The sequence below is a fragment of the Lissotriton helveticus genome, chromosome 3_2 (assembly GCF_964261635.1).
Source record: "Lissotriton helveticus chromosome 3_2, aLisHel1.1, whole genome shotgun sequence".
NCBI lineage: Eukaryota > Metazoa > Chordata > Amphibia > Caudata > Salamandridae > Lissotriton > Lissotriton helveticus.
In genome coordinates this window covers 271,773,674-271,799,806 of record NC_136062.1, presented here as the reverse complement: position 1 = coordinate 271,799,806, position 26,133 = coordinate 271,773,674, and the positions used below count along the sequence as shown (strand labels likewise).

The window sequence follows — 26,133 nt, the reverse complement described above, 5'->3', positions numbered from 1 at the left end:
CACATGCACCCTTGTCACACCACCAAGATTTGGGATCTCATCTCCACCCTCACACCCAATGTCCTCTAACTCACTGAGACATGGCTCAACCCCATTCCGTGCCTGGCTTCACAAACTCAATACCTGAAGGATACAAGATCACCCACAGCGACAGTATTAACAAGCCTTGCAGAGGGATCACCATCATATACAAGGAATCCATCCAATGCACCACCACAAAGGATGAGATCACCCCAGCCGTGGAGCAACTCAACTTCCGACTACAGACAGACTGCAAAACCACCATCAGGGGCACCCTCACCTACCGTTCTCCAGGACCACGTCCAGCTTTCTGCAACTTCATAGCCTACTTCTTTGCCCCCTTCGCCATAGAGTCCAACAACTACATTTTCCTCTGTGACCTCAACTTCTATCCTTATGACCACAATGATATCAACACTACCAACCTCCTTGACAACATGAACAACATTGGACTCACCCAACTTGTCCAAGACCCCACACATACAGCAGGCCACCCGCTGGATCCCATCTTTACCTCCATCGACCGCATCGGGTAAAGCCACACCACGAAACTCACCTGCACTGACCACTCCATCGTCCCCTTCAACAACACCAGCTCACAGACCTCCACCCCCCAGTCTGCCCAATGCTCCCCACTGCAGCTGGAGCAAGCTCTCAAAGGACACATGGATCAATGCCCTCAACACCATCAACCCCATCTCCTCAAACAACCTAGACCAGAATATCAGAAACTTCAACAATTGGATCACCAACTGTACTGACAGGCTAGCTGGTTCACTGAAGACATCAAAACCGCTAAACAACACTGTAAACAACTTGAAAGGAGATGGCACTCCATCATAACACGACCGAGAAGGCCACCTTCAAGCCAGCACTCAACCTCTACCACAGAGTGTTGAAAGAATCAAAGAAATGGGGCTTAGCCTCACGCATCGAATCAAGCTCCAATAACAGCAAAGAAATCTTCAGCATTGTCAAATAATTCTCTAACCCCTCAGTTGCCACAAACAAAATTACCCTCTCCCAGGAATTCTGTGACAATCTTGCAAACTTCTTCAACTACAAGATCGCCAACATCTACAGAAACTTTATACCTTCCCAAGACCACCGACTTCTTCAAGCAACAAAACAACCCCACTACCACCACAGATATCTGACTAAGCGAATGGATCCAGCTTCCCCCACAGGACACCACCTCCATCATGAACTCCGTCCACTCAGAACTCGGTTCTCTCAGGGGCCCCAACCAACCCATGCCCTCACCACATCTTCAACCTAGGAGAAGCCAAAATCAGCCATGTACTCACCACTTTATTCAACCCCTCAATTGTCAAAACCACCTTCCCTCAGGACTGGAAACACGCAGAAGTCAGCGTCCTACTAAAGAAACCATCAGCCTCAGTGAACTCAGCAACTGCCGACCAATCTCTCTGCTCCCGGGCAAAATATTAGAAAAAGCCATCAAACAACATCTCTTCTCACTTCTGGAACAGAACCTCCTCCTCGACTCCTCCCATCCGGATTCCTCAGCACTGAGACAGCCCTCATCACCACTGCTGATGACATCCAAGCTCTACTCGACCAAGGAGCAACTGGCTCTGATCCTACTAGGCCTCTCAGCATCCTTTGATACAGTCTCCCACCACATACCCATCACAGGGCTGCACAAGATAGGCATTCAAGGAGCTGCTGTTAGATGGATCGCCTCTTTCCTTACCAGGAGAACGCAAAAAGTCCACCTTCATCTTCGAACCCAAGGAAATCTGTGGAGTACCCACCCAAGGATCCTCTCTAAGCCTCACCTTCTTCAACTCATATATGACACTCTGGCAAACATCGCCAAAACCCACGGAATCCACATCATAGCCAACACAGATAACACAAAACTCAACCTCTTTAAACACACTACCAACACCAGCTTCCTCAACTGCATGACAGACATCGCCTACTGGATGAAGGTCAACTGCCTGAAGCTCCACTTTTACAAGACAGAGGTACTGATTTTCAGAAACAAAAGCTCCCCACAAAACGCTTAGGGGTGGCCCTCAAAACTCAGACCTATTCCTACAACTACTGACCACCCAAGGAACATAGGCATCATTCTGAACAACAAGCTAAACATGACAGCTCATGTCAACTCCGTCTTTTCCTCCTGCTTCTTCTTCCTCTGCATCCTTAGTAAGATATTCAAATGGCTAACCCGAAGCTCAAATTGCGCCATCACCTAGGCCCTTATTTCCAGCGTGCTGGACTCCAGCAACCCTTGCTACACAGGGATTGCAGCTCACCTCCGATGACTACTTACCATACAGAACGCCGTAACCAGACTCCTCTTGGTTCTCTCTAGAGGTACCTACATCACCCCCTACCTCAGGGAACTCCACTAGCTCCCTGTACTGAAATAATGCCAGTTGAAGCTCCTGATCCATGCATTCAAAGCCCTTCACAATTGCGGACCCGCCTACTCAAATCACTGCCTGAACTTCCATCAGCCCACCAGACATCTCCACTCCATATCTCTTTCTCTAACCTTCATCCCCCTGCATCCAATATGGCAGATCCGGAGGTCGCTCCTTCCTATCAGCGAAGACTTAGAATGAGGTACCCTTTCATCTACGGACCTTCCCATCTCTTTCAGAGTTTCACAAGCCCTGAAGATCTGGGTATTTGGCTAATCAACTGGATCCTGCCAGCACCCGGACATGTTCACAGGTGATGAGAAGCTCTCCACAAATCTACTGATTGATTGATTGAGATACATTCCAATTGGAATGGAACTTGTGATTCCTGTAGACCTTCCCACCACTGTCTCTCCAGCCTCGAGTTCTTAAAAAGATCAAGAATGACTGCGCGGAAGTCATCCTAGTGGCTCCAGATTGGACCAGGTGAGTTTGGTACCTAGTCTTTCTGAGCAGAACTTTCTTCCCTCCGGTCTAGCTGCCTTTTCGCAGGGCGTCCTATCTCAGTAGCAGAGCAAGGTCCTCCACCCAAACCTGCACAATCAGCACTTAGATGCACAGAGATTGAGTGGCAGAACTTGACTATGTTTGATCTGCACCATGCAATCCTGCCACAAACACAAAACAAATGTAAACTTCGTGCTGGTAAAAATGTGTTGCATGGTAAGGTGTTCTCAAGACTGACCCCTTACAAGCATGTCTCTCTGATCTCCTTTGTTATTTCTTTGGCCCAGCAGCAGTGGGCAGTATTAAGGGTTATTTTTCTGCTCTTTCATCCTCTATGTTTGCCAGACTAACTGTCCTTTTCTAATCATCTGTTGTGATGAGGTTTATTAAAGTTTTGATAGACCTGTTGCCTCCCAAACCATTTGTTATGCCACAGTGGGACTGTTGGTCTGTCTTCTTTTTGGGGCACGTTCGACCTCAGGTCTTGAATTGCAGAGGCAGCATAAATCCTCATGCTCATGCAATCACCTGTGAAGTTTTATTTTACTCTGTGGCCGAGGGATGGACGCAATGGGAAGGGAGTTGGGACCAAATAATAAAAGAAAAACAGCATAATTCTCAACTACCTGAAAGAGAAAGGTTAAATGTGCTCCTATCGCGAGACTCCCCCGTTTCATTACTACATCCAAAGGGATCATGGTCCTTACCAGGGGAAAGATGTCTGCTGGGTTTCAGCGCATTACCTTTTCCTTCTGGTAGAATAGTGAAGACATACCCCAGGGAGGATGGTGATAAGATAAGAGGATCGAAGGCCTCCCTCACAAAAGAACGTTGCAAACCTAGTTACATCACCAAGTGTACATGTTTTGCAGTTTAAAGGTGTCGGTCTCTACAGTTCCTGCAAAAGAAAACGTCTAGTAATCTGAAATCACAGATCAATGGCTGGGTGAGTTCCTTGGTTAAACGTTAAGTGAGCTCTTGGTAATGGTTCTGTCCTCTCTACAAGTTCGGGAGAATCCTGCTAACTAAAGGGGGGTGGGGGGCGAAAGTTTGTAAGCGCTTACTGCTAGTGTCTCAACAACCTTGCATTTAGATTGGCTAGGGACTTGGCAGCAATTTCTTGGGGCAAAATTCAACGTTGTACCTGCTGTTAACACCTTGAGTTCCTTACATGAATCCTTCAATATCCCCAAGACCCTGTAACGGAGTTGGGCAATGTTCCCACTACGTGTAATTAAAAGTGTTTGCTGTGTGCGAGAAATGGTGGCCATAATGTTAACAGAATAAATCAGCATAATTGTCAGTATCTAAATATAAATCTTCAGCATCAAAAGCAGCATATAATTTCAAATCAGAAAACATTGAATGTACAGCTCGTACATCCCAATCATCAGAGTGTATGTCCTGTGTTACCACATTTCCTAAGGAGACACGAAACACGTATGGTATCTTGAGGACCTCCGTCAGACCATGTATTTCGAATGCCACTTTATTCCAGACAATGCTATCTGCATCCGGGAAAGTTGAAATGTTCACATGGGCTTGATCACGTTTCATAATATTAGACGATGTATGGGGAGCCAGAATACCATCGACCAACTTTACAACAGAGCGTTCTGGTAAATAATGACCATTGATGAGTAAGAAGAACACTTTCACAAATCCAATTGACATAAAAAGGAAAATCAGGATAAGCACCAACCAGATGTAGGTCCAGGGTGGGACCAGGTAAGTCTTTTTGAACTAAGAGACAAAAATACTTGTCTTTGATGGTGGAGGTGCCACAGAAGAGTACGACGAGGAGTCATAAGAGAAGCTCGTACGGTCCTCGAAATAACCGCTTGCACCCATGTGTAGTAACGGCAGCAGCACAGCATCATGTTGCAAAGAACAGTCCGGCACTTCAATATGAAACTCACGTACAGTATATACTCAACGTCCACGTTGGAAGGTCCTGTGGACAAAGGCACAGCAGATAAAAGACTAGCCGGACTTTCCATCCCACCATAAACGACACGGGGATTAGTTGAAGATGTAACCGTCGCCAGATTCAAAGGAATAGCGTTGCATGCAACACCCGGAGCTAAACTATTCAGAATCGGCTAGTTGGTGTAGCTTGACATTGTCTATTGAAATGTATTTATTGTCTTTGCAACCAGGCAAAGGTTTTAGGATCACTGTACAAGTGCCCTTCAATCCAAGAACTGGGACCGGTGCACTATATGAGGGACCAAATTCTATCTTGTTCATCAGCTTTTCTCGTACCAGATCCCCAATCTTAGGAAGCCAGTCGATGACAGGATTCAGCATTGCTGTATCACTGGAAGAGCCAAAATGATCAGTTGCGTAGCGGTCACGGGTCTTTTGAAGGTCCTGTAACATAGTAGAATGGTTATCTACATCAAATGTTGCAGCTGCTGCCACCTCGTCTAGACCATCAAGGTCGGGTACAAGCATTTTAATAGTAAAGAGCGTTTGGAACGGGGTCCGCCCACCCAGAGGTCTTCTTGGGAGATTATTTAGTGCATGTTGCACCCCATCCAAATGGGCCAGCCAGTTCCTATCAGTACCTAAGACTCTTGCTGTTAAAGATTGCTTTAAGTCAGGGTTAATTTGCTCCACCATAGAATTGACCTCAGGCTTGTATTGAAACGAAAACTGCACCAGCACCCCCAAAGACTTCATCGCGTCCTTGTACGCCTTGGAGGCAAACGCTGAACCTTGGTTCCTAATGGAGGGTGCCACAGGCAAATGTCCCGACACAGACACGCAAATCTCTAATGAAATTTCGAGCATCAGCACTGCGTTGTGGCCAAACCCAGAGGAATCTAGTGCACGAATCACCTGCAACAAAAATATATTTAAATGCTGTATTAGAAGTCAATGGACCGCATTAATGAAGACAAATACAGCCAAACTGCTGATTTGATATACATAGCTGTGTGTGGGATAGACGTGAAACAGTAGAAGGTTTGATTTGTTGACAAATGTCACAAGAAGACACATAACTACGGGTTGTTTATATAAACCACGCGACCAATAACGTTGCTGTAGAATAGACACAGTCGCAGACACTCTAGCATGTGCAGAAGCCTTGCCTCATGTCTGCTATGATCAATGGAAGTCTGCAGTCCATGTTGGGAATCTGCCGATCCCCAACTGATGGAATTGTAGCATAAGGAACTTGTCCAGGAGATAAATGATAAGAATATTTAGAAGGGAAGCCCTGCGGGTAAGCAGTTCCATCCTTTGTAGCAGCTATATCTGCCAAAATGTCATTATCTATTTTAGTCATGGACCTCGTAACTGCTGCAACGGAACACATGGCTACTGCAGTTTTGGCTGCCTCGTCCGCCAAAGAATTACCAACAGCATGTGTTCCCACATGCTGATGACCAAGAGTGTGAATAACGTGTGTGAGTGGCCGAAGTGTTTTAAGCTCCGCCTCTCAAACCCATAGCATTTTATGCTTTATTGCGCGGCCCTTAGAGTCTCGATAATCATTTTGAGACCAAAAAGAATAAGTTGTCATTAAAAGACTGGACACAGTAGTAAGAATCGCGCACAATAATTCACATTAGGATCTGCAAACTCGAGAGCAAGAACAAAAGCACGCTGCTTCGCCAATTGTGCTGTACAGTCTCCAGGTGCTTGCGTATGCACAATGGAAGACTTAAATTCGCCATTTACAATCGAACCAACAACAATAGCCCAAGCCGCAGAATAAGCATGTTTGGACTTGATGGCCGGTTGAGCCGAGCCATTGGTGAAAATGATTCATTTGTACTCATCCAAAGGAAGTAAGGACAGCTTAGGAGGATGAACATGTTCGTATTGAAAAAACTCCTTTGTTTGGAGAGCAGGAGGAGAATGAACATGTTCGTCCTGTAAAAACTCCTTTGTTTGGAGAGCAGGTTTAAAGATAAACGTGACATCAGCCTGTAGTGTAGTTCCTATATTCCCAATAGGCTCTGCGCATTTGAATAATATACACTATAGATTTGACATAGCACTGTGGTCAGTATGTCTCTTTCGAGTATACTAAACTTAATTGTGAGTGCCAGCTAGCTCAGAGGTCACTAGAAACTTTCTCGAATACAAAAGAAGTGATTAGTTTCTGACAACCACATAAACATGACAACTTTGTTTCCCCAAGAATCGAAACAGATCTTCAGAGTCGTGGAAACAATAGATAACTAGTTCACTCAGTCAATCGTGCATGCTTCGCGCGCTGAGGCCACATCCAAATAAACCTTGAACACGAACCCACTGCGACCATGATATATTTATAGTTACCATCCCTTTGTAAGGGACCGCAGTGGACCAGGTAAACACACGCTAATGGTTTATCTGAAATTAACAGGGGCGTCTGCGCAGGACGTTTCACAGTAGAGACTTTCTCATCTTCTGGCATATTTCACATTCCAAAACATAGTTTCTGGTTTGTTTCCTCATGCATGGCCACCAGTATCTCTGTTTTAATATCGATACTGTGGCGGAAACACCTGCATGAGCAGAGGCAAGCCCTTCATGTGCTGCTAGGATCAGTCCTAATCTATATTCCATGGAACATTGTTCGCATCAGTTATGTACGAGTATTTGAGTGGAAACCTTTTCGGTAATGTTTTACCACTGTCTTTGCTTGAAGCATTGACAGCTAGCATTATTTTGCTGTCTATTTTCGTTTATGAATGAGTGATTGCAGCTGCTGAAACCGTTTGCACAGCTGCCTTCGCTGCTTCAGCCAATGAATTCCCTTCAACGTGAACGCCATCACGTTGATGACTCAGCGTATGTATCACGTGAGTGTTTTGTAGTCCTTGTCGTAACTGAACTACTTGTTCCCAAAGCAGTCTATACTTGATTGTGCCACCTTTTGCATCTTTGTAACCAATTTGAATCCAGTTTTGGAAGTATTCATTGTAAGATTGAACTCAATAATACGAATCGCACACTATGAGTGTGGGGAATTCGCGATCCGTGTTTTCAAGTGCCATCTTGAATGCTTGTAGTTCAGCTCGCTGAGCTGTACAATCTCCTAAGGATTGAGTTTTTGTGACCATTGGTCTAAATGTGCCATTGCGCCAACGACCTTTAACGATCGTGCACGCCGCACTATAGGCTTGTTTACCCCTCATAGTGGGTTGAGCTGATCCGTCAGTATAAATTATACATTCATACTGTTCTAAAGGCAGAATTTCAGTAGGCAGAGGACATTTTTGTTCATATTGTAAAAATGCTTATGTTTTCAAATAAGGATCAAAAACGTATTCAACATCAGTTGCAGCAAGAGAATTAACCCATAGTATCTATCGTGGATGTAAAGCTTTAGCATTTGGAATGCTTGCTTGTGTCACTGCCTCTAAGGCAGGTACAGGTGTAACGACCATGATGCCCTGTGCCAGGGCTCTTTCTTTTGCTACAGCAGTTTGAACAGCATTCAGAATTTTTTCTGTAGAAGTGAATTTCATTTTTGCTTGTGTGTACGAGTGTGATTTGTAAGCTATTGGTATTTTTCACCTTCTGTAAAAGTTAAGTACGTGAATCCGCATTGTACTGCAAGGATTTGGATCACTAAGTTGCGTACATTAACGCGTGTTTGTAAATATTTAGTATTTAACATGTCTGTTTGGAGTGAACGCAAAATTTCGGTGTGTTTTTGTGTCCAATTTACTGTAGAGAGGTTTAACCCTTTCCGTGTAGTTTAGAATGTAGGTTCTTCCGAAATTCAGGAATCCTAGGATTCACTGTAAGTTCTTAAGCGTTTTTGGAGGTTGGAGCAGTGCACATTTCTCTAGAAAGTTTGCTGCCAGGCTTTTGCCTTCACTTGAAAGTTCATTTCCTAGAAAAAGGACGTTGAGATGGGCAATTCTAGATTTGTTTAAATTGAATTTATAACCCTCAGACGCGAATCCAAGTATAATGGTATTCACCCTGTTTAAGTGCCTATCCAAGTCATCAACTGTCAGATTGATGTCATTGACATATGATAATGCTTCATCATCATAAGTTTGTAGCAACTCTGTTACCCTTGCTGAGAATAACCCCGGACTATTCTTGAATCCCTGAGGAGACGACCGAAGGGACGTTGTGTCCCCATAATTGAGAAAGCGGTCAAATACCGACTTTAAGGTGCAATGTTTTGACAAAGAAACCGTTAGAAATATCTAATGTGGTTTTATATTTTTTACGCACAATGTTATTCATTAATGCTGTACTGTGTGCGTTTTGCACTGCAAATGTTTTGCAACAAGAGTTTAAATGTCTGTAATCCAATACTAGACGATATGTATTGTCTGCTTTGGAGACAGGAAACAAAGGATTGTTCATTGACGAGGTGCATGTTTAAGTCACCCCCTGGTATTCAAGTTGATCTAAGATCTCCCTGACCTGTTTCTTAGCTTCTTGCTTAACTGGATACTGCCTTTGTGCAGTTGGTTGATTTTTTTAACTGGATTTAAGGGGACGCCTCATCCCATCCTACATGATTTTTGTATAATGCAGGAGCTAGGGCCACTGCCCATTTCCTGGCATAAGAATATTTTAAATGAATTGGAATGTGGTTGGAGAAGGCTGTCATAATGATGGCCTCGCCATGTGGGCACTCCCTGACAAATTGTGGTGGCCAGTCTCTTTCAGCTAGAAGAATGTCATAATCCTTAGAAAGTCGCTCCCAAAAGAGTGCTTTTATTTTCCTTGGCATGTCTCTCTCCATCCGGAGTGTTATTACATATAACCTATGTGGAGAACTAACCCGGGTATCTACAGTTTCAACTTCAATGTCTTCATTCAAGTCCACTGTCTCCAGATGATCCTTCAGGTTCTGGCGAGCTATGGTGACTTCTGCTGCACTGTCCAACATTGTCTGAGCCCATTCTCTGTTCTTGAGTTGTGTCCTCAAGATCCTCGGCATGTCTGATTTTTAGACCTGCTACCTTTCCTTTTGGTGAATTGAGGTTTCTTGTTTTTCTGAACGGGTTAATTGTCTTTGGACTTCATGCGTTCTTCCTTGTTTTCTGACCGTCCTCCTCTTTTCGATTTCTGTGATGTAGTCTGAAAGGTACGAGAGGAACGTGTATCAATATTTTGATATCTATCAGGTTTTCTTAAATTATCCCTATTCCTGATGTTGTACCTCCTTTCAGAGGGCTCCTTTTGAGGTGACCTACCTCTGGAATGAGAACGCTTCTCTTTAGAAGTTTGTTTTGTATTTTCCCACTACTTTTTAGTAGAAGTAGGAGTGTTTTTAGCAAAGACCTTTTCAGGACTTTCAGACAGTTTGGGTTTCACTGGTTTCCCACCCAGACTGTCTCTGCCTAATTCTTCATAGGATTTTTCAATTATTCTGGCTAATTCTTGTGGTTGCTCAGTTGCATCAAATTCCCTTAATTTTTGGTGCATCGCCACTGATGCTGCTTCACCTTTAATATTCGCTATTATTATTGCTGAGACCTGTTTGAAATCTTTCAGTAGTTCCATACCCAAATTTAAAGCAGGCTCTGCCCCGTATTCATTTTGAATCCGTTTCAGGACATCCGGTATTACCACCATGGACGGAACACCGTGTGTTTTAGTGTAGATTGCAGCAAAGACTGTACCCCAAGTGGTGCAGTCTTCCAGATGTGGTGTGATCCCCTTTGGACATCAGATTGTTAAAATTCTGTGTTTCTCATATGGGCTAGTATTTGGAAATACTGATTCAATTTGAGTAATTTTTTGAGCCTGCTTTGAAGGTAACTTACCAATGACTGAGTGTAAAGTCTGTGGTGTAATTTTTAGTGTATTCCCCTGGTGAGATGTATGCTGTGGAATCACGATTTCAGGTTGGACTGTGAGAGTCCGCATGACATATTGAACCAATTGTCTATAGATTTTGATTAACTCTTTGAGTTGAGCTAGTAAGTTTACATCTGACATTTCATTAATGCCTGGATGTGGTCTATAGCTGGCTAAGACCGGCCATGTTACTCCTGTTACTCCGAAGGGACGTTGTGTCCCCATAATTGAGAAAGCGGTCAAATACCTACTTTATGGTGCAATGTTTTGACAAAGAAACCGTTAGAAATATCTAATGTAGTTTTATATTTTTTACGCACAATGTTATTCATTAATGCTGTACTGTGTGCGTTTTGCACTGCAAATGTTTTGCAACAAGAGTTTAAATGTCTGTAATCCAATACTAGACGATATGTATTGTCTGCTTTGGAGACAGGAAACAAAGGACTGTTCATTGACGAGGTGCATGTTTTAGTCACCCCCTGGTATTCAAGTTGATCTAAGATCTCCCTGACCTGTTTTTTAGCTTCTTGCTTAACTGGATACTGCCTTTGTGCAGTTGGTTGATTTTTTTAACTGGATTTTATGGTAAGGGGACTTCATATCTCATCCTACATGATTTTTGTATAATACAGGAGCTTGGGCCACTGCCCATTTCCTGGCATAAGAATATTTTAAATGAATTGGAATGTGGTTGGAGAAGGCTGGCATAATGATGGCCTCGCCATGTGGGCACTCCCTGACAAATTATGGTGGCCAGTCTCTTTCAGCTAGAAGAATGTCATAATCCTTAGAAAGTCGCTCCCAAAAGAGTGCTTTTATTTTCCTTGGTATGTCTCTCTCCATCCGGAGTGTTGACCTGGTGGACCGAGCCTGGTAATATGATTTAAATGTTTTAGGGCGACTTTAAACCAGAGCTCATGCTCTTGGTATGTGAGTGGAATTGCAATATTCTCGAAAGGAATGTATTCCTCTGGTGGTGATCATCTTCTTTGTAGAAGTGAGTCACGTGTTACCGGATTTGCTTCAGAGAAGACTATCCATGAATAGAATACCTCTGTCTGGTGATATTCATGTGCCTCTATCACAAAAACTACCCTACCACCTCTCGATGTTAGGCCATGTTTAATAAGTTTTATAGTGATGGCTTTCCTTAAATTTAGAGGACTGCATATAGCATCCTCGTCGGTTTCTTGAAAACCTTTGAAGTTAAAAGCTGCATCGGCTGGATCAGCCGCAGCTCCACCGGTTTCAGTGGTGTTGCCATTATTCGACATTGTGAAATGAAAATTGCAGAACAAGTTTCAAGGAAACAAAGATAAGGTGCGCAATATTTTGGAACACTGTATCCTTCAACGTTGAACAAACCAAAAAGCTAATACATAGGATTTTTTGTCCTACTCAGCTATGGCGGATATTATCCCTTTTACCCACTCCAGACGTCTATTGGATTATTACGGCAAAAGGGATCTCTGAGAAAAGCACGACTGAGTTACTTTAGTATCTAGCGTTAAATTAATGCCTTACCAAAACGTTGGGCGCCATGTAGTGTAGTTCCTATATTCCCAATAGGCTCAGTGCATTGGAATATTATACACTATAGATTTGACATAGGACTGAGGTCAGTATGTCTCTATCGAGTATACTAAACTTAATTGTGAGTGCCAGCTGGCTCAGAGGTCACTAGAAACTTTCTCGAATACACTAGAAGGGATTAGTTTCTGACAACCGCATAAACATGACAACTTTGTTACCCCAAGAATCGAAACATATCTTCAGAGTCGTGGAAACAATAGTTAACTAATTCACTCAGTCAATCGTGCATGCTTAGTTTCTACAGAGTTACATCGAAGTAGAGAGACGGGCGTTTCAATAAAAAGGGGTTTATTGAACAGTCTTTCTCATGCAAGAGAGGTGAACTGCTGCAGTCGTTAGACACAATGCAAAGTATAATGCGTACAGCGTAAACAGTAATATAAAATAATACTGTAATAGCATTGTTTGTTGCTATGACATGTAAAAATACATACATAAATAACACTGGCTAAAATACTCAATTGGTGCTTCTAAATACGCCTACCCCAATGTACCTAACCTAGGTCTAGTACCAGGGAAGAAGTAGGTGTTTGACTTTAGCATAGGTGTAGTTTTGCCAAGAATTGCCAAAGGTTTCTCTAGGTTCTAATCAGCTCCATACCTTACAATGAGAGAGGTTGGTATCTCTTTCACTGACTATATTTCCCAACACCCCGCAAGGGGAGTCAGAAACACTGGAGCTGTATTCTCGGCGGAGGTTGACAGCTTCTGGTCAGTGCGTCAGCTGGAGAGTTGGCTTCCTTCGGCACTTGCTGTAGCGAGCTGCGTCGTTCAAGTAGGTAGCCGAAATGCACCGAACCATACCGTGCTTTGCTATAGCAAGTGTAGGTATATTTATACCTTGAAGGTGTTTAGGAATGCCAGTATTGATGTAAAAGTCGGGCATATGAACGTCATGGATGAACCCGTAAGGAATAGTTGTTCATGCATAATAATGAGTTTCTTGGAGAAATCAATATCCAGACTAGGGGAAGTCCCTTCAACTTAAGAGTCTGGTTTTCCAAGAAATCGTTGTGACGTAGAGGAATGGATGGAAGTAGCCATGCCTGTATTTGGGTAGCATGGGCTATGCCTAAATAAGGACTGGATTTCGATGCCTATATAAGGGCAATGTGAATTGTATCTATAGAAGGGCATGAATCGGGAAATTCATTCGGAATCTAAATTGCCATACAACAAGCCGATGTCAAAGAAGTAGCCCATTGATTCCAACGGGGGTGAACAAAGTTTTAGAGTTTGGTACACTTGCCTTAGTCACTGCTTCTAAAGCAGGGATAGACGGAACGACTAGCATGCGTTTTCCTTGCACTAGCGAACGTTCTTTCAGAATCGCCATTTGGACCACATGAAAAATAAAATCAACATTAGAAAAGCGCATTTCCGCTGCTGTGTACAGGTGTGATTTGTATGCAATAGGTACTGTATCCCCTTCGTTGAACATTAAATACGTGAAACCCACCGTCCCCGGTACAATACGTATTGCCAGGTTCGTAGAATTATCACGCGTCAACAAGAAGTTGGTCTCTTGCAGGTCAGACTGCAAAGATCGTAGAATAGAGAGATGTTTCTGTAACCAGCAGGCAGAAGTAAAAGTAAGTTTTATCAACTCATAGAGCGGTTTGATACGCTGGGTGTAATCGGGAATGTATGCCCGCCCAAAATTCAAATATCCCTGCAAAGACTGAAGTTTCTTTAGTGTAAATGGAGGTTGCAAATGTGCACATTTATCTAGAAGGGGGGGGGGGGAGGGGGCAATCCCCTGCCTTCATTGTTGAGCTTGTAGCCCATAAAGCGCACTGCAAATTAAGTGAAGTCTGATTAATCAAAATTAAATTTGTATCCGTAGTCGGCAAACAATAGTATAATTCAGTTGACTTGGACTAGATACGGTATCAGTTTGTCATCTGTCAGATAAATATGATCAACGTACGAGAAAGCATCAGGGTCTATGCTGTGTATTAAAGACACAACACGTGCAGCGAAAGCCCCGGGGCTATTCTTATATCCCATAGGCAATTGCGTACATTTATTCTGATTTCCGACTGCGGTAAATGCTTTCAAGTCACGGCTCTCAGGAGCCAAATTGTGACTATGGTGCCGACGGTGGCGGAGCTCTCCAATCGGACTCCCGGGTTAAGGGATCGCAATCGGCGTAAATCCCTGCTTAACTCTGCACATCGAGCCATCAAAAACCGACTAATTGACTCAGCAATATGCTCCTTACCTGAATTTCCATATAACACCCGATTTGCGGGACACTGGACGGCTCCTCTCGGCAGCGGACTCTGGCTGGTGATTTAAGGTCTCCTCGACGAGGCTTCCCGGGGCTGTTCTCCCCGTGATCGAGCGCTCGACAGTCCGGCTGCCCTCTCCACACGGCCTGGGGTGCTCTCTCAGCTGCATCCACCGGCATCCACCGATTGCTGAGGTGAGCGCTCACCCGCTTCCCAAAATGGCGGCACAACATCGGTGCAGCAGCGTTATTGCTGGCTCCCGCTGAGACAGCTCGGGGAGGACTTGCCGCCAGAGATCGCCCACCTCGCCCGACTGCTAAACAGGCAAGAAGCGCTAGTTATAGTATGTTCGGCACCAAGCGCCGCATCTCTGCTGCAGCCTCCGCCGATGCCTGACTCTAAAATGGCGGCTGCCGCTGCCCGCACGGCGGTCATTTCGGGATTCAACATCTGAGGGGCCCGTTCTCCTGGCGGTTCCTGAGGTGAGGGACTTCATTTGGGCGCTCAGTGCCTTCTGCGTCCATAGCTCTCACATATTGCTGCCATATGTCTGCTGCCTGCTTATCTCCCTGCCGGCCCGCTGCTGATTCCCACACAACTTCCAGGACGCACTAACCACGTCAAGACTGCCTTCACCGCCCTGCGCACCCTCATCCCCACCGAGCCCGCCGAACGCAAGCTCTCCAAGATCAAGATGCGCCTGCGGCTGGCAACGTGCTGCTGGTGGGCGACGGGCAGCCGGGCCACACCACCACCTTCGACCAACACCACCAGCACCACCAGCAGGGCAGGAGCCCGGCCCGGGAGGGCGATAACTAGCAGCCCAATCAGATCTGCACCTTCTGCCTCAGCAACCAACGCAAGCAGAGCACCACGAGGAACTACCTTGCGAAACTTAGGGGAGATTAACTTTGGACTCCCTCCTTTGACTATCACCTAACCAGCCGGACTTTCGGGTAAACGCTCCCCCATCTCTCCTGACCTTATCTTCCCCCTCTCCCTTCCCCCAACCCTCTCCCCTCTCCGCTCCTACTCTTTACAGCTTCTATCCTCTGCCTTCGCCTGCCCCTTGTCCCCACCCTGTTTCTCAGTGAACCTCTTTCCTCGACACTTGAGACCGAACTATTTTGTCTGACGCCCAATGGAGCTACCTGGTTTAGCTATAGGGGAGATGGGCCATGGATTCCCTTCTTGGTCGTCACCTACCCAGTCGGTGTTTAGACAGACTTCCTTTCGTCTCTACGGTTGTCTCTTCCCTTATCCTCACTTTCTCACCTCCCCTACCCCCACTACTTCTCTCTCTCAGCTTTCTCTCCTCTCCTAATGTATTGCTGATTGTTTGATGTAATGTGTAATTGTCGATCTTTTTCTGTTATATTGTTGAACCACTTTGTTGCACTTTCCTTCGTCTCTCCTGTCGTCTCCTCCCGCATCCTCCCTCTGGTCATATCTCTCCTCTCTCTCCTCTCTCAATGTATTGAGACTGTACTATTTTGTCTGATGCCCAATGGAGCTACCTGGTTTAGCTATAGGGGAGATGGACCGTGGACTCCCTCCTTTCTCGTCACCTACCCATTCGGTCCTTAGACAGACTTCTTTTCGTCTCTCCTTATTGTCTCTTCCCTTATCCTCACTTTCTCACTTCACCTCCCCCCACTACTTTTCTCTCTCCTTTCTCTCCTCTCCTAATGTATTGCTGAGTGTTTGATGTAATTGTGTAATTGTTGATCTTTTTCTTTATATTGTTTAACCACATTGTTCCACTCCCTTTCGTCTCTCCTGTACTCTCTTCCCTCATCCCCCCTCTATTTTATGTCTCTCCTTCTCTCCTCTCTCAAAGTATTGAGACTGAACTATTTTGTCGGATGCCCGATGGAGCTACTTGGTTTAGCTGTAGGGGAGATGGGCCTTGGATTCCCTCCTTGGTCGTCACCTACCCAGTCGGTCTTTTGACAGACTTCTTTTCGTCTCTCCTTATTGTCTCTTCCCTTATCCTCCCTCTCTCACCTACCCCGCCCCCTCCACTACTTCTCTCTCCTTTCTCTCCCCTCCTAATTGAATTGCCTATTTTTTGATGTATTGTGTAAGTGTTGAATGTGTTCTGTTACTTGTTGATTCTCATTTAAAGCGCTCTGATACCTTCGGGTCTAGCCAGCGCTATATAAAACTCTTGAAAATAAAATAAAATTAGATATGTACAGTGACGTCTTATATTTTTTACGAACAATGCTGTTCACTAGCGCCGAGCTGTGTGTGTTCTGTACCGCAAATGTACGACAATGACTATTCACATTTCGATAATCTAATACAATGCGATACGAACCGCCAGGTTTCGATACCAGAAAAAGAGGATTATTCATCGGTGATACACAGGATTCAATCACACCTTGATATTCCAAATGAGTCAGTATGTCACAAACAGGAGCTTTAGCCTCCTGTCTGATTGGATATTGCGGTTGTGGCTGTTAGACCGTAATGGAATCTCATGTGCTGGCAAATCTCTAACCTAGCTCACTTGATTACGGTACACCGCCTGTGCAAGGGCCAAAGCCCACTCCGATGCATATGTCTGTTTAGTCTCCTCAGAGACGTATGGTGAAAAACTCACGTCTTCCCCTCTAGAAGCGACCAAAACAAATAGTGAAGGCCAATTCTCCTCTGCCAACAAAATGTCATAAGAAGAAGTGAGTTTTTCCCCAAAAAACGTGCTATACCTTTTGTTTGGCCTTCATGTCAAACTGGGGAGGTTGATCCCGTCCCTGTTGAGTGGTCGCACCTTTGCCGCAATCCTGGTGCTCTCCTCCACCGACTCGAGAGTCTGATGAGTCCTGTAAAGAACGAGGAGAGCGCTGATCAGTGACTTGAAAACGACCAGGAGATTTAATTTTCAGGTGTTGGTAAACCAGCACGCGAACCCTGCTTCTGTTGCTGCCCCTTTTTTTTGTTATTGCAGTTCTTTTTAGGAAAGAATGGGCGCCATCCTTTTCAGTTTGGACTTTCTGTTGAGATTGATTTTGAGTTTGAGGTTGAGTAACGGGCTTAATTCCCAGACTATTGCGCCCTACGGTTTTATAAAGTTTAGCAATGGTATTAGGCAATTTGCGCTGTTTGTTTAGTCTGCAACAGCCTCCAAGCGTTGTGCCACCTGCAAGCTTACTGCATCACCTTTAGCAAGGATCATATCGCAAACAATATCGCATACTGCCACCAGTCTCATTCCAACTCCAGGGCCTCCTCGGCCCCATGTTCATCCTGACCTCGTTTTATCACGGAAGGGAGTACGGTCATGGAGGGAGTGCCAACACACTTTGAATATACCCCTGCAAACACTCTACCCTGTTACAATAAGCTAACTCTGGAACTATGCTTTTAGGTAAACTCATGGTCAGGATCCTGTGTTTCTCCACAGGCGTGGTATTTGGAAACACAGCTTTAAGTTGTCCAAATTTTTCAGCAAGCCAATAAGGAACTTCGTCTGTATTTTGCGTACGCTTGCTCATCACTGAATTATGACGACACTGATGATTACACTACCAGGTCCCAGTGGTTGTGCAGCAACGGCAGGTGGTCCTACATGGAAGTTGCGTGACATGAACTGAATAACAGCTCTATGTACACGTATTAATGATGCATGTATTACGCGTAGCTCTGCGACTGGAACAGTGAAGTAATTTGGATGTGTGGTATTCCCAGCCAAAACAGGCCATGTGACCCCATCAATTGACAAGGGGCCTAAACTGACCGCAGTTACAGGGTGAGGAAGGGTGCCATTAAACCATATAGTATGTTGCCAAGCCATTAGTGGAACTTCAAAAGATCTATAAAGTCGATAATCCCATGGAATTGCGGTGGCAGTATTTTCATGAAATAAATTATCTGTTTCATCGACTGCCGGAAAGGTGATCCAAGAATAAAATACCTCGAAGCGGTGAGCTGCATCCGCTTCAACAACAAAAATAAGTGCAACACCAGCAGCTGGGACTCCATATTGAGTAAAATAAGCCGTTACTGGAGCGCAGTTAGGTGTTATGGCAAACGCCATAATCAATAGAAGAGTATAACAACCTATGTGCGACAGCGCAATAACGGGTAAAAAGAAAGAGAAAGACCTTTTAAAATTCAAGCTTGAAAAACATATAAAATGTCACAATATGGGAGGCTGCACCGTCACAACCGTCTCTGGAAACAGAAGTGAGGGGATTGTGGATAAGCACAAGCATGCCTCTCGCAGATAAGTACCAGACCAAACGTTGGCGGCGCCATGTTGCGGGGATTCTGCGCATACACAGACCTATGCACAGGAAAACAGGACCTCGATGTCTAGGGGCTAAGCCTTCCTACCGCCTCAGTTCCCAAAATCCCAGAACCGACTAGCTATAGTGTCTCATTCGTTCTCCTATATAATCACGAAGCTACAAATGATTAGACAACTCAGAACACAACACTCTCGACTCTCTCAAGAATCACGGTAGGAAGACGTACCTTTTCACTCACTCACCCGTACTTGTCCACAATAAAAATAGTCTGTCACTGATATAGTTCTAAATGTTTATTTTAACTATCGAGCTCTATAATGCAGTATACGAGCCACTACCATCATCAAAACGCATAAACCTAAAACAGTTAGCATTATAGCAAGTCCATAGACTATGAAAGGGGAAGTCATAATATACAGACAGTGGATAATATATTTTATTATATAAAGGAAGATCTCTGGGCTTTGTCAGCAGACCTCGTACCTTAGTGCCTAGATTGTCAGTTTTACATCATAGGAACAGCATAGCTCTTCTCCCTGGAAAGGTCCCTCTCCAGGTGTGTGTTAAACCAACATGCAATCCCATAATATCAAAGCACGGGTTTCCAGCAGCTGCAGTTGTGTAGCATGTTTTGTCTAAGTGCTAGGGACTGACCTGAACAGAATAACAAGGGGCATTGTTTATCGATCTTGCACAGTGTGTTCAGACTACACTCCAAGAACAGGCAGAGAACGCAGAAAGCAGAAAGTTCTCCTGTGAAAGGCACAAACAGAGTCTAGCATAATAAAGCCATGTAGTAACGTGTGCAAAAGCTGCATCATGGCAGCAGAGCTCATGCTAACTTAACAATATCGACAATGTCCCCAACTGCCATACAACAGTATCTTTCCCATCGCTTAAGGAGTGTTACAATTACTATGCATCTAAGAAATACACTGAATTTTTGCACATTAAATACTTGATATATGCATGCTATTCTTAATTAATTAATTAATTATGTGCTTATATAGCGCTGGAATCACTCCCGAAGGGGTACCTCCGCGCTTCGACCGCTGCGAAACCCTTCCTGGCTTCCCTGAGAGATGGTCCCTTAATGGGTATCTCCAGGGTGAGACCAGGCATCCCCGGCGGTCTGGTGGGGCCGTTAGTGAAGATGAGGCAAGCTAGTGCCCAGAGTTGCCGAGTGTGATCGCTGATCAGAGTGGGCACCGAGGCGAGAGAATTATCGAGTCCGCTGACCCTGGTCCAGAAACCTGCCGCGTCGGGAATCGAACCCTGGTCCCGGGCCGTCCTCTGCTCTCGGGTCTGCCGCCTCTAACCAGTGAGCCACACTACTCCACACTTAAACCAAGTTCTATATGTTATTAGTTTTACCGCATCGTCATTCTTTTTTTTGTCAGCACTCTATACTATGGACGAGACCTTATCATGGCTGCATACATTGGTTTAATTGATTGCCTCCTTCCAAGATGCCCAACACCTAAATCCTTACGAGATCCGTAAACAAGCATTGTCAAGACCAGTAGGTTATGACTTTGAGACCTATTGGCTCTGTCAATACTTTTGATCATGCTGTACAGCATCGGTGAAAATGCAGGTGTTGTACAGCATTAAAAAAAGTTAAAGATTAAAAAAAAAAGAAGTGCAACACTTTATAGGCACAGCGGTGTCTTATTTTTAAAACATGTGCACGCGTCATGTAATGATGTAGGCTTGCACATTGGTCATTAGGTAGGCACACACATGCTTTGTTTTATAGGTATGTGCATGTGTCATGATGCATGCCCATGATGCAGGTGCTGTTTTTCTATTTACTGATTCAAGACATCTCAGATTATAGATCTTCAGTCATTCTTTGTTGTGCGCAGTATGAAATAGTTATTTTCTCTTTTTTACTATTTTAGAACTTAATTTCAGCTGCCACTGGTGTCAATTTGACTACAGTGGATGATCCAATTCAACGAAAGTTTCTGCCAAGTTTTCTAAGAGGAATTGCTGAAGAAAATAAACTTGTGACATCTCCAAATTTTGTTGTGACGCAGGCCCTTGTGGCATTGTTGGCAGACAAAGGAGCAAAGCTGAGACCAAATTACGATAAAGCCGAAATTGAGAAAAGAGGTATAGTGTCATTCTCTTTTATTATTCAAATTAAGCTTTGATTTGTATATTGTGGTATGTTGATAAATAAATATTTTCTCTTGGTTAATCTCATAGAAACCTGGTTTTAAGTTTCAGAAGTGTTTATTTCACTATATATGAGTCCTAGCCCAGTCACTTGTACTTCTTGTAGGACTTGTTAGATTTACATATCTCATCACAGCAACTTCTTTGTTTACAAGCATGTGGTCGTGCAACATCCCTGTCATTTGCACACATATTTACCATTGCAGCAGGAACTTGTAATTGCTGGCCAGAAGAATTTGTAAACACTGGAGTGTTGAGTAAACTAGAAAAGATTTAAAGGTGGTGAGTCCTGTTTGCAGTTGAACTGTCTGTGAGACAGAATGGTAGCTTAACTCCCAATAAAGTCTTAAATTGCAGATTGTGTTGGGTAGAATTCGTTTCTAAAATCCTATATCCCCTGAAGGACCCCAAGTGTTGGGTTGGGGCAGCAAAGGTGCTTCTTGAGATATGGTAACGTTTTTGGTGTTACAGTATATATGGAAATTAGCAGATTAAGAAATTCTACTTGTTGTTTCCTGCCTTTATGGGCTTTGAAGCCAAATGCAGTACAGAGCTCTGGGAAACGCAGCACAATACTGAAGAATCTTGTTCAGTTAGCCTTGTCTTCTTCTGTGAGGGTTATTCAGGAAAAAATAAACAGTGGTTTGCTTACATACTTCCAAAGCATGAAAGCACTGATCGTACAGTAATTTTTCACCATTTCCCAAATGAATTCTTCTATCTAAATCTTTGGAAAGGATCCTTTGTAGTCCAGAGTTTATATTCTCCAACTCTTCCTCTGCACCCGACAGTCCATTGAAAGACTGAGTCGTCACCCTCCCCTTCTTAGTTTAGTAGTCTTCGCCAGTTGCTAGAGCCTGGGGATGTGAAGGCTCCATTCTCAGCAAAGTTGTACCAATTGGGTTGTGCACACCTTTCTCTGGAGGTGCCTTACTGAAAGCGGTCTCCTCACAGTCTAGTGACTCTGAATTGCTACAGAAAACTATTTAATTCATTAGAAGGGTGAACGTTTAGACATTGCTGCCTCTGACTCCTTTCTCTGATGGTTTGGCCTCATGTCAGCATCCCATCTATTCATAATGGTATTGGTGATGGAAGATTTTTGTCTGCTTCTTCAGGGGTGCAAGTGTTTCCACTTCGATAACTGGTTCTTAAAGATTGTCTCTTCTGAAGCTACACTGTTTTCCCACACACATCAGTGGAGCTACTGTACTGGTTGGGCTTTCACATAAGTCTTCCAAAATTAAAACGTATATTAACTCATACACCTCAGTTTATAGGAGCAGTAATCGGTATGTCTCTGATAAAGATATTCCTGTTGTAGGGGGATAGTCTATTACATAAAAATGTTTACTTTGTTGCTATTTAAGTTGTTCAGTTTCTGAGGTTGATATCCCCAATGGTGTTCTGTAATGTGTTTGCACCGCAACCATAGCTGAAAAGGAGCTTCATGAATGTTTGTTACGCACTAAGTGATCACAGCAACAGAGAAAGCTTACAGACTGGCTGATGGTGGGGCAGAATGTTTGCCAGGTTTTACTGTAGTAGACATTGGATGTTTAAGTTCCTATCACAGGTGGCAGCTCACATGGGGGAACTAAATGTGAATGGCATTTGGTCAGAACCTGTCATCCACATCTATAAATTGGGTCTCAGTTGCTATTTTCTCAGTGAGATAAGGACCTTAGTTTAACACAGTAGGTTTATTTGTAACTAATGAGTCCAATGAAGGTCTCAGTGGAGTAATCCTATTTCTCCAGTATTGGATCTTTCATTGTTTAACAAGCTTGAATCATCCTCATCGTCTTAGTGGGAGTTCCACGGTTTATTCTTATAAAAGCAGTAGATAATACTATCATAGGCTATAATGCAAAGAACATTCACTGCTATAGCCTATCTACTTTCTTTTGTTAAAAAGAACCAAACTTAATAGCCAATCAAGCAACAGACCCTGTAGAACACTCCTAAGAGAGGCTAAGTTCCTCAGATTTTCTACCGCACGTCGTGTGACAGGGAGTCTCCCTGAGCTCTGCTCAGTTTTTTCTTCAAAATTACCAGATATCTTCTGTAAAATATCGGATTATTCAGGTCGTGTGGAACATGCGGTAAGAAGAGGCTGCATGCTGAAGATACCCATAAAAACTGTATTTATTGTCTCTACCCCAGCATAAAGTAAAGAACTGCAAGATTTGTTGAACTTTCTCAACGAAAACCCTGAAAGACAGAGAGGTAGGTTGTTGATTTGGCTTCAGAGCCAGAAAAATAAGTCTGATGTCGTCTCTGATGATGAGGGACACTCTGCTTCACATACCTCTCTGAAAAGATCTATAATGGGAGAGAGGTCTCAAGAATCTCCTGAAGGTTCTTGTAAGAAGGCTTCCAAAAAGTCCTGTCATGAAGCAGCAGGTCCCTCACAAAAAGAAAAGCATTAATTTCCTACCTGTTGAGGAGAAAAGCCATCTGACCTCTAAGCATGAGAAACCCTCTATAAAGATTACAGTCTCTAAAAAACCTGTATTGTCGACTGCATCATCCTCTGGGTCCCCGTTGAGGATGAAATCGCCGTTGGGGCTTATGTCCCTGCATCGTCGTTGAAGATCTCATTGTCGAAAAATCCATCATCAACGAAGGACTCTGCTGTGCCATAGACTGCTGCTCCACCGACGATGTTTTCAGCGACAGCTAAGGTACCATCACCACAGACGACTTCCTTGTTCGCTATGTCTTCACAGTCATCGACGACTTCCTCGTCTACATCCTTATCGATGATGATTGTTCCGTCGACAACCACCTCTTCGTCGACTATGACCGCAACGACAACAGTTCCCGCATTGTCGGCAATGGTGACGATAATTTTGTCTTCAGTTACTGTTGTGTCCTCATCGACGGCACAGACACCACTGCCGTCGACGAAGCTGATGATGCTCGACATTAAAACTAACACGGTTACACCCGTCAACGACGTTCTCGTCGATGAGGCTCTCCAAATCCTTCATTGTTTCGCCGTTGGCACCTTCAACTTTTTTGGGAGGAGTCTGATGAAGATGACGTGTTTGGCCCTGCTCACAGCCCATCTCAGCTTCACATCAAGTTTCAGGACGATGATAAAAACGACTATGAGGGTAATTATCAACAGGGTTTTCACACTCCACATGCTTCACAACAGCATGATACCTCTGATGATGGGGAGATAGAGGAAGGTGAACCTCAAGGTACAAGACCAACAGGCAGTGAGAGGGAAGATTACATAATCTCAACACTTGCTTCCCCGTCAGACAGTGGCTTCTCAGCCGGACGACATTGGCGGCTTCCAAGCAAGGATGGAAAGAGCAGCTTCTCTCTTTCAAATATCAATGACTGTCAAGCAGTCTGAATGCTTTCTTTATGACTTTAAAGATTTATCTCAGAAGACTGTAAGAACAATACCTATTATAGACCATATTTTGAAGGAAGGTGTAAAGGTTATGAAAACACCTGCGACAGTTATTGCAGTCTTGCCTAGAATAGATAAAAATATAAGGCTCCTGATGATGCAGCAGCATGTCTGGTAGGGCACCCAAAACCAGGCTCAATAATCAGACTAGCTGCACAACAGAAGTCAAGGAATCCTTCAGCGCCTATCACTGCACCACTTGACAAAGAAGGAAGGCGCCTTTGATAATATTGGCAAAGGGTTTACCTGTGTGCATGGCTAACACTCTAAAGATATTGGGAAGATACGACCGCCAAATGTGGTCCGATATCGCTCCACACGTGGACCTCCTTCCAGAGGACAAAGACTAGTGGCAAGAAAAAAATTCTTGAAGGAGATAGGTCTGCATTAGAGATCATTGATGCTTCCATGGATGTGGCTTCTCTAGCCTTTCATCAGCTCGCTGGAGCGGCTATCCTTAGGCGACAAGGCTAGTTGAGAGCAACAACATTTCGCCCTGAGGTGCCAAGAAAAATACTACATATGCCTTTTGATGGCGATGCGCTTTTTCGTATACATATTGAGGATGCCTTGCAGACCATTAAGTAAGACACCGAAAAGGCTGAGGGTTTGGGCACGCTACAATACAGGAAGACCCGCCTTCGTGCAGTATGTGGTAGAGGAACATATTCATTTCACGGAGGTTACCAAAAATACCAACCTCAGACCTATACCTCATTTCGCCCTTCCTACCAACATAAACAGACATATCGTGCACCACCACAGGCTGCCTACTCCCGGCAACCCAAACGGAAACAACTGGTGCAGTCCAGGGATACTGTTAGGAAACAGTGATGAGGTCTCGGCGCCTGCTAATCTCCCCACTATCATTTTAACCAGAGGAACTCACATTTCACGCTATTTCAGTCAATCTCTACCATCCCATATGCATTTTCCAAAGAAAGAAGCATTTGTCATGCTACCAAAAGGAGCAGTAGAATCTGTACAATGCTCTCAAAGGGCAATGGGCTTCTCCCACTTTTTTCTTGTGAAGAAGAAATCGGGGGAATGGCGTCCCATTATGGACCTCAGATAGCTCAACAAATACCTGCAGAAAGAAATCTGCATGGTAACTCTCAAGGAGATATTACAACTTGTGAACCATTCGGATTTTCTGGCCAGCCTCGATTTACAGGATTTGTATTGCCATATTCCTATCCATCCCAAACATCGAAGGTTACTCCATTTCACTGTGGCAGGCTTGCTCTATCAGTTAACGGTCCTTCCCGTCAGCCTCCGCTGAGCTCCTCTGGTTTTTACCAAGTGTCTTGCTCCCTTGGCAGCATATCTACGATTAAGCGAGCTGCAAATTTTCTTGTATCTCGAAAATTAGCTAGTGAAGGCTCATCTCTTCACCAGGCCTCGAAGGCCATTTCCTTCTGCCTACAACTGCCTAAAACTGTTTCGCTCTCTAGGGCTTGCAGTCAATTACCAAAAATCCGTTCTCACACCTTCCGAACAGATCACTTTTCTCGGAGCAACGTTGGATACCCTCCAAAACAAGGCATTCTTATCCACAGAAAAATAAAACACCTTACTATCGCTATCTATCCAAAAGAGAGTTTGCATCTGTCCATCTCCTTTCTCAGCATGACGTCCTCTGCTATCCTCATGGTGCCTCACGCACTTCTCAGGATAAGACCTTTCCAAGAGCAGTTGGACAGGCAATGGCTTCAGCTTACCGGATC

The 26,133-nt window shown here is 44.2% G+C and overlaps 1 protein-coding gene across 6 annotated transcripts in view; it reads left to right on the top strand.

The window, feature by feature from the left end:
- The window catches only part of HERC1 (HECT and RLD domain containing E3 ubiquitin protein ligase family member 1), a 2,088,313-nt gene that overhangs the window by 1,280,708 nt on the left and 781,472 nt on the right, over positions 1-26,133 (top strand). For all 6 annotated transcript variants that reach the window (XM_078685198.1, XM_078685199.1, XM_078685195.1 and 3 more), the window contains exon 50: positions 20,694-20,907. In XM_078685198.1, the coding sequence (XP_078541324.1) occupies positions 20,694-20,907 (214 nt within the window). The remainder of the gene's footprint in view (positions 1-20,693; positions 20,908-26,133) is intronic.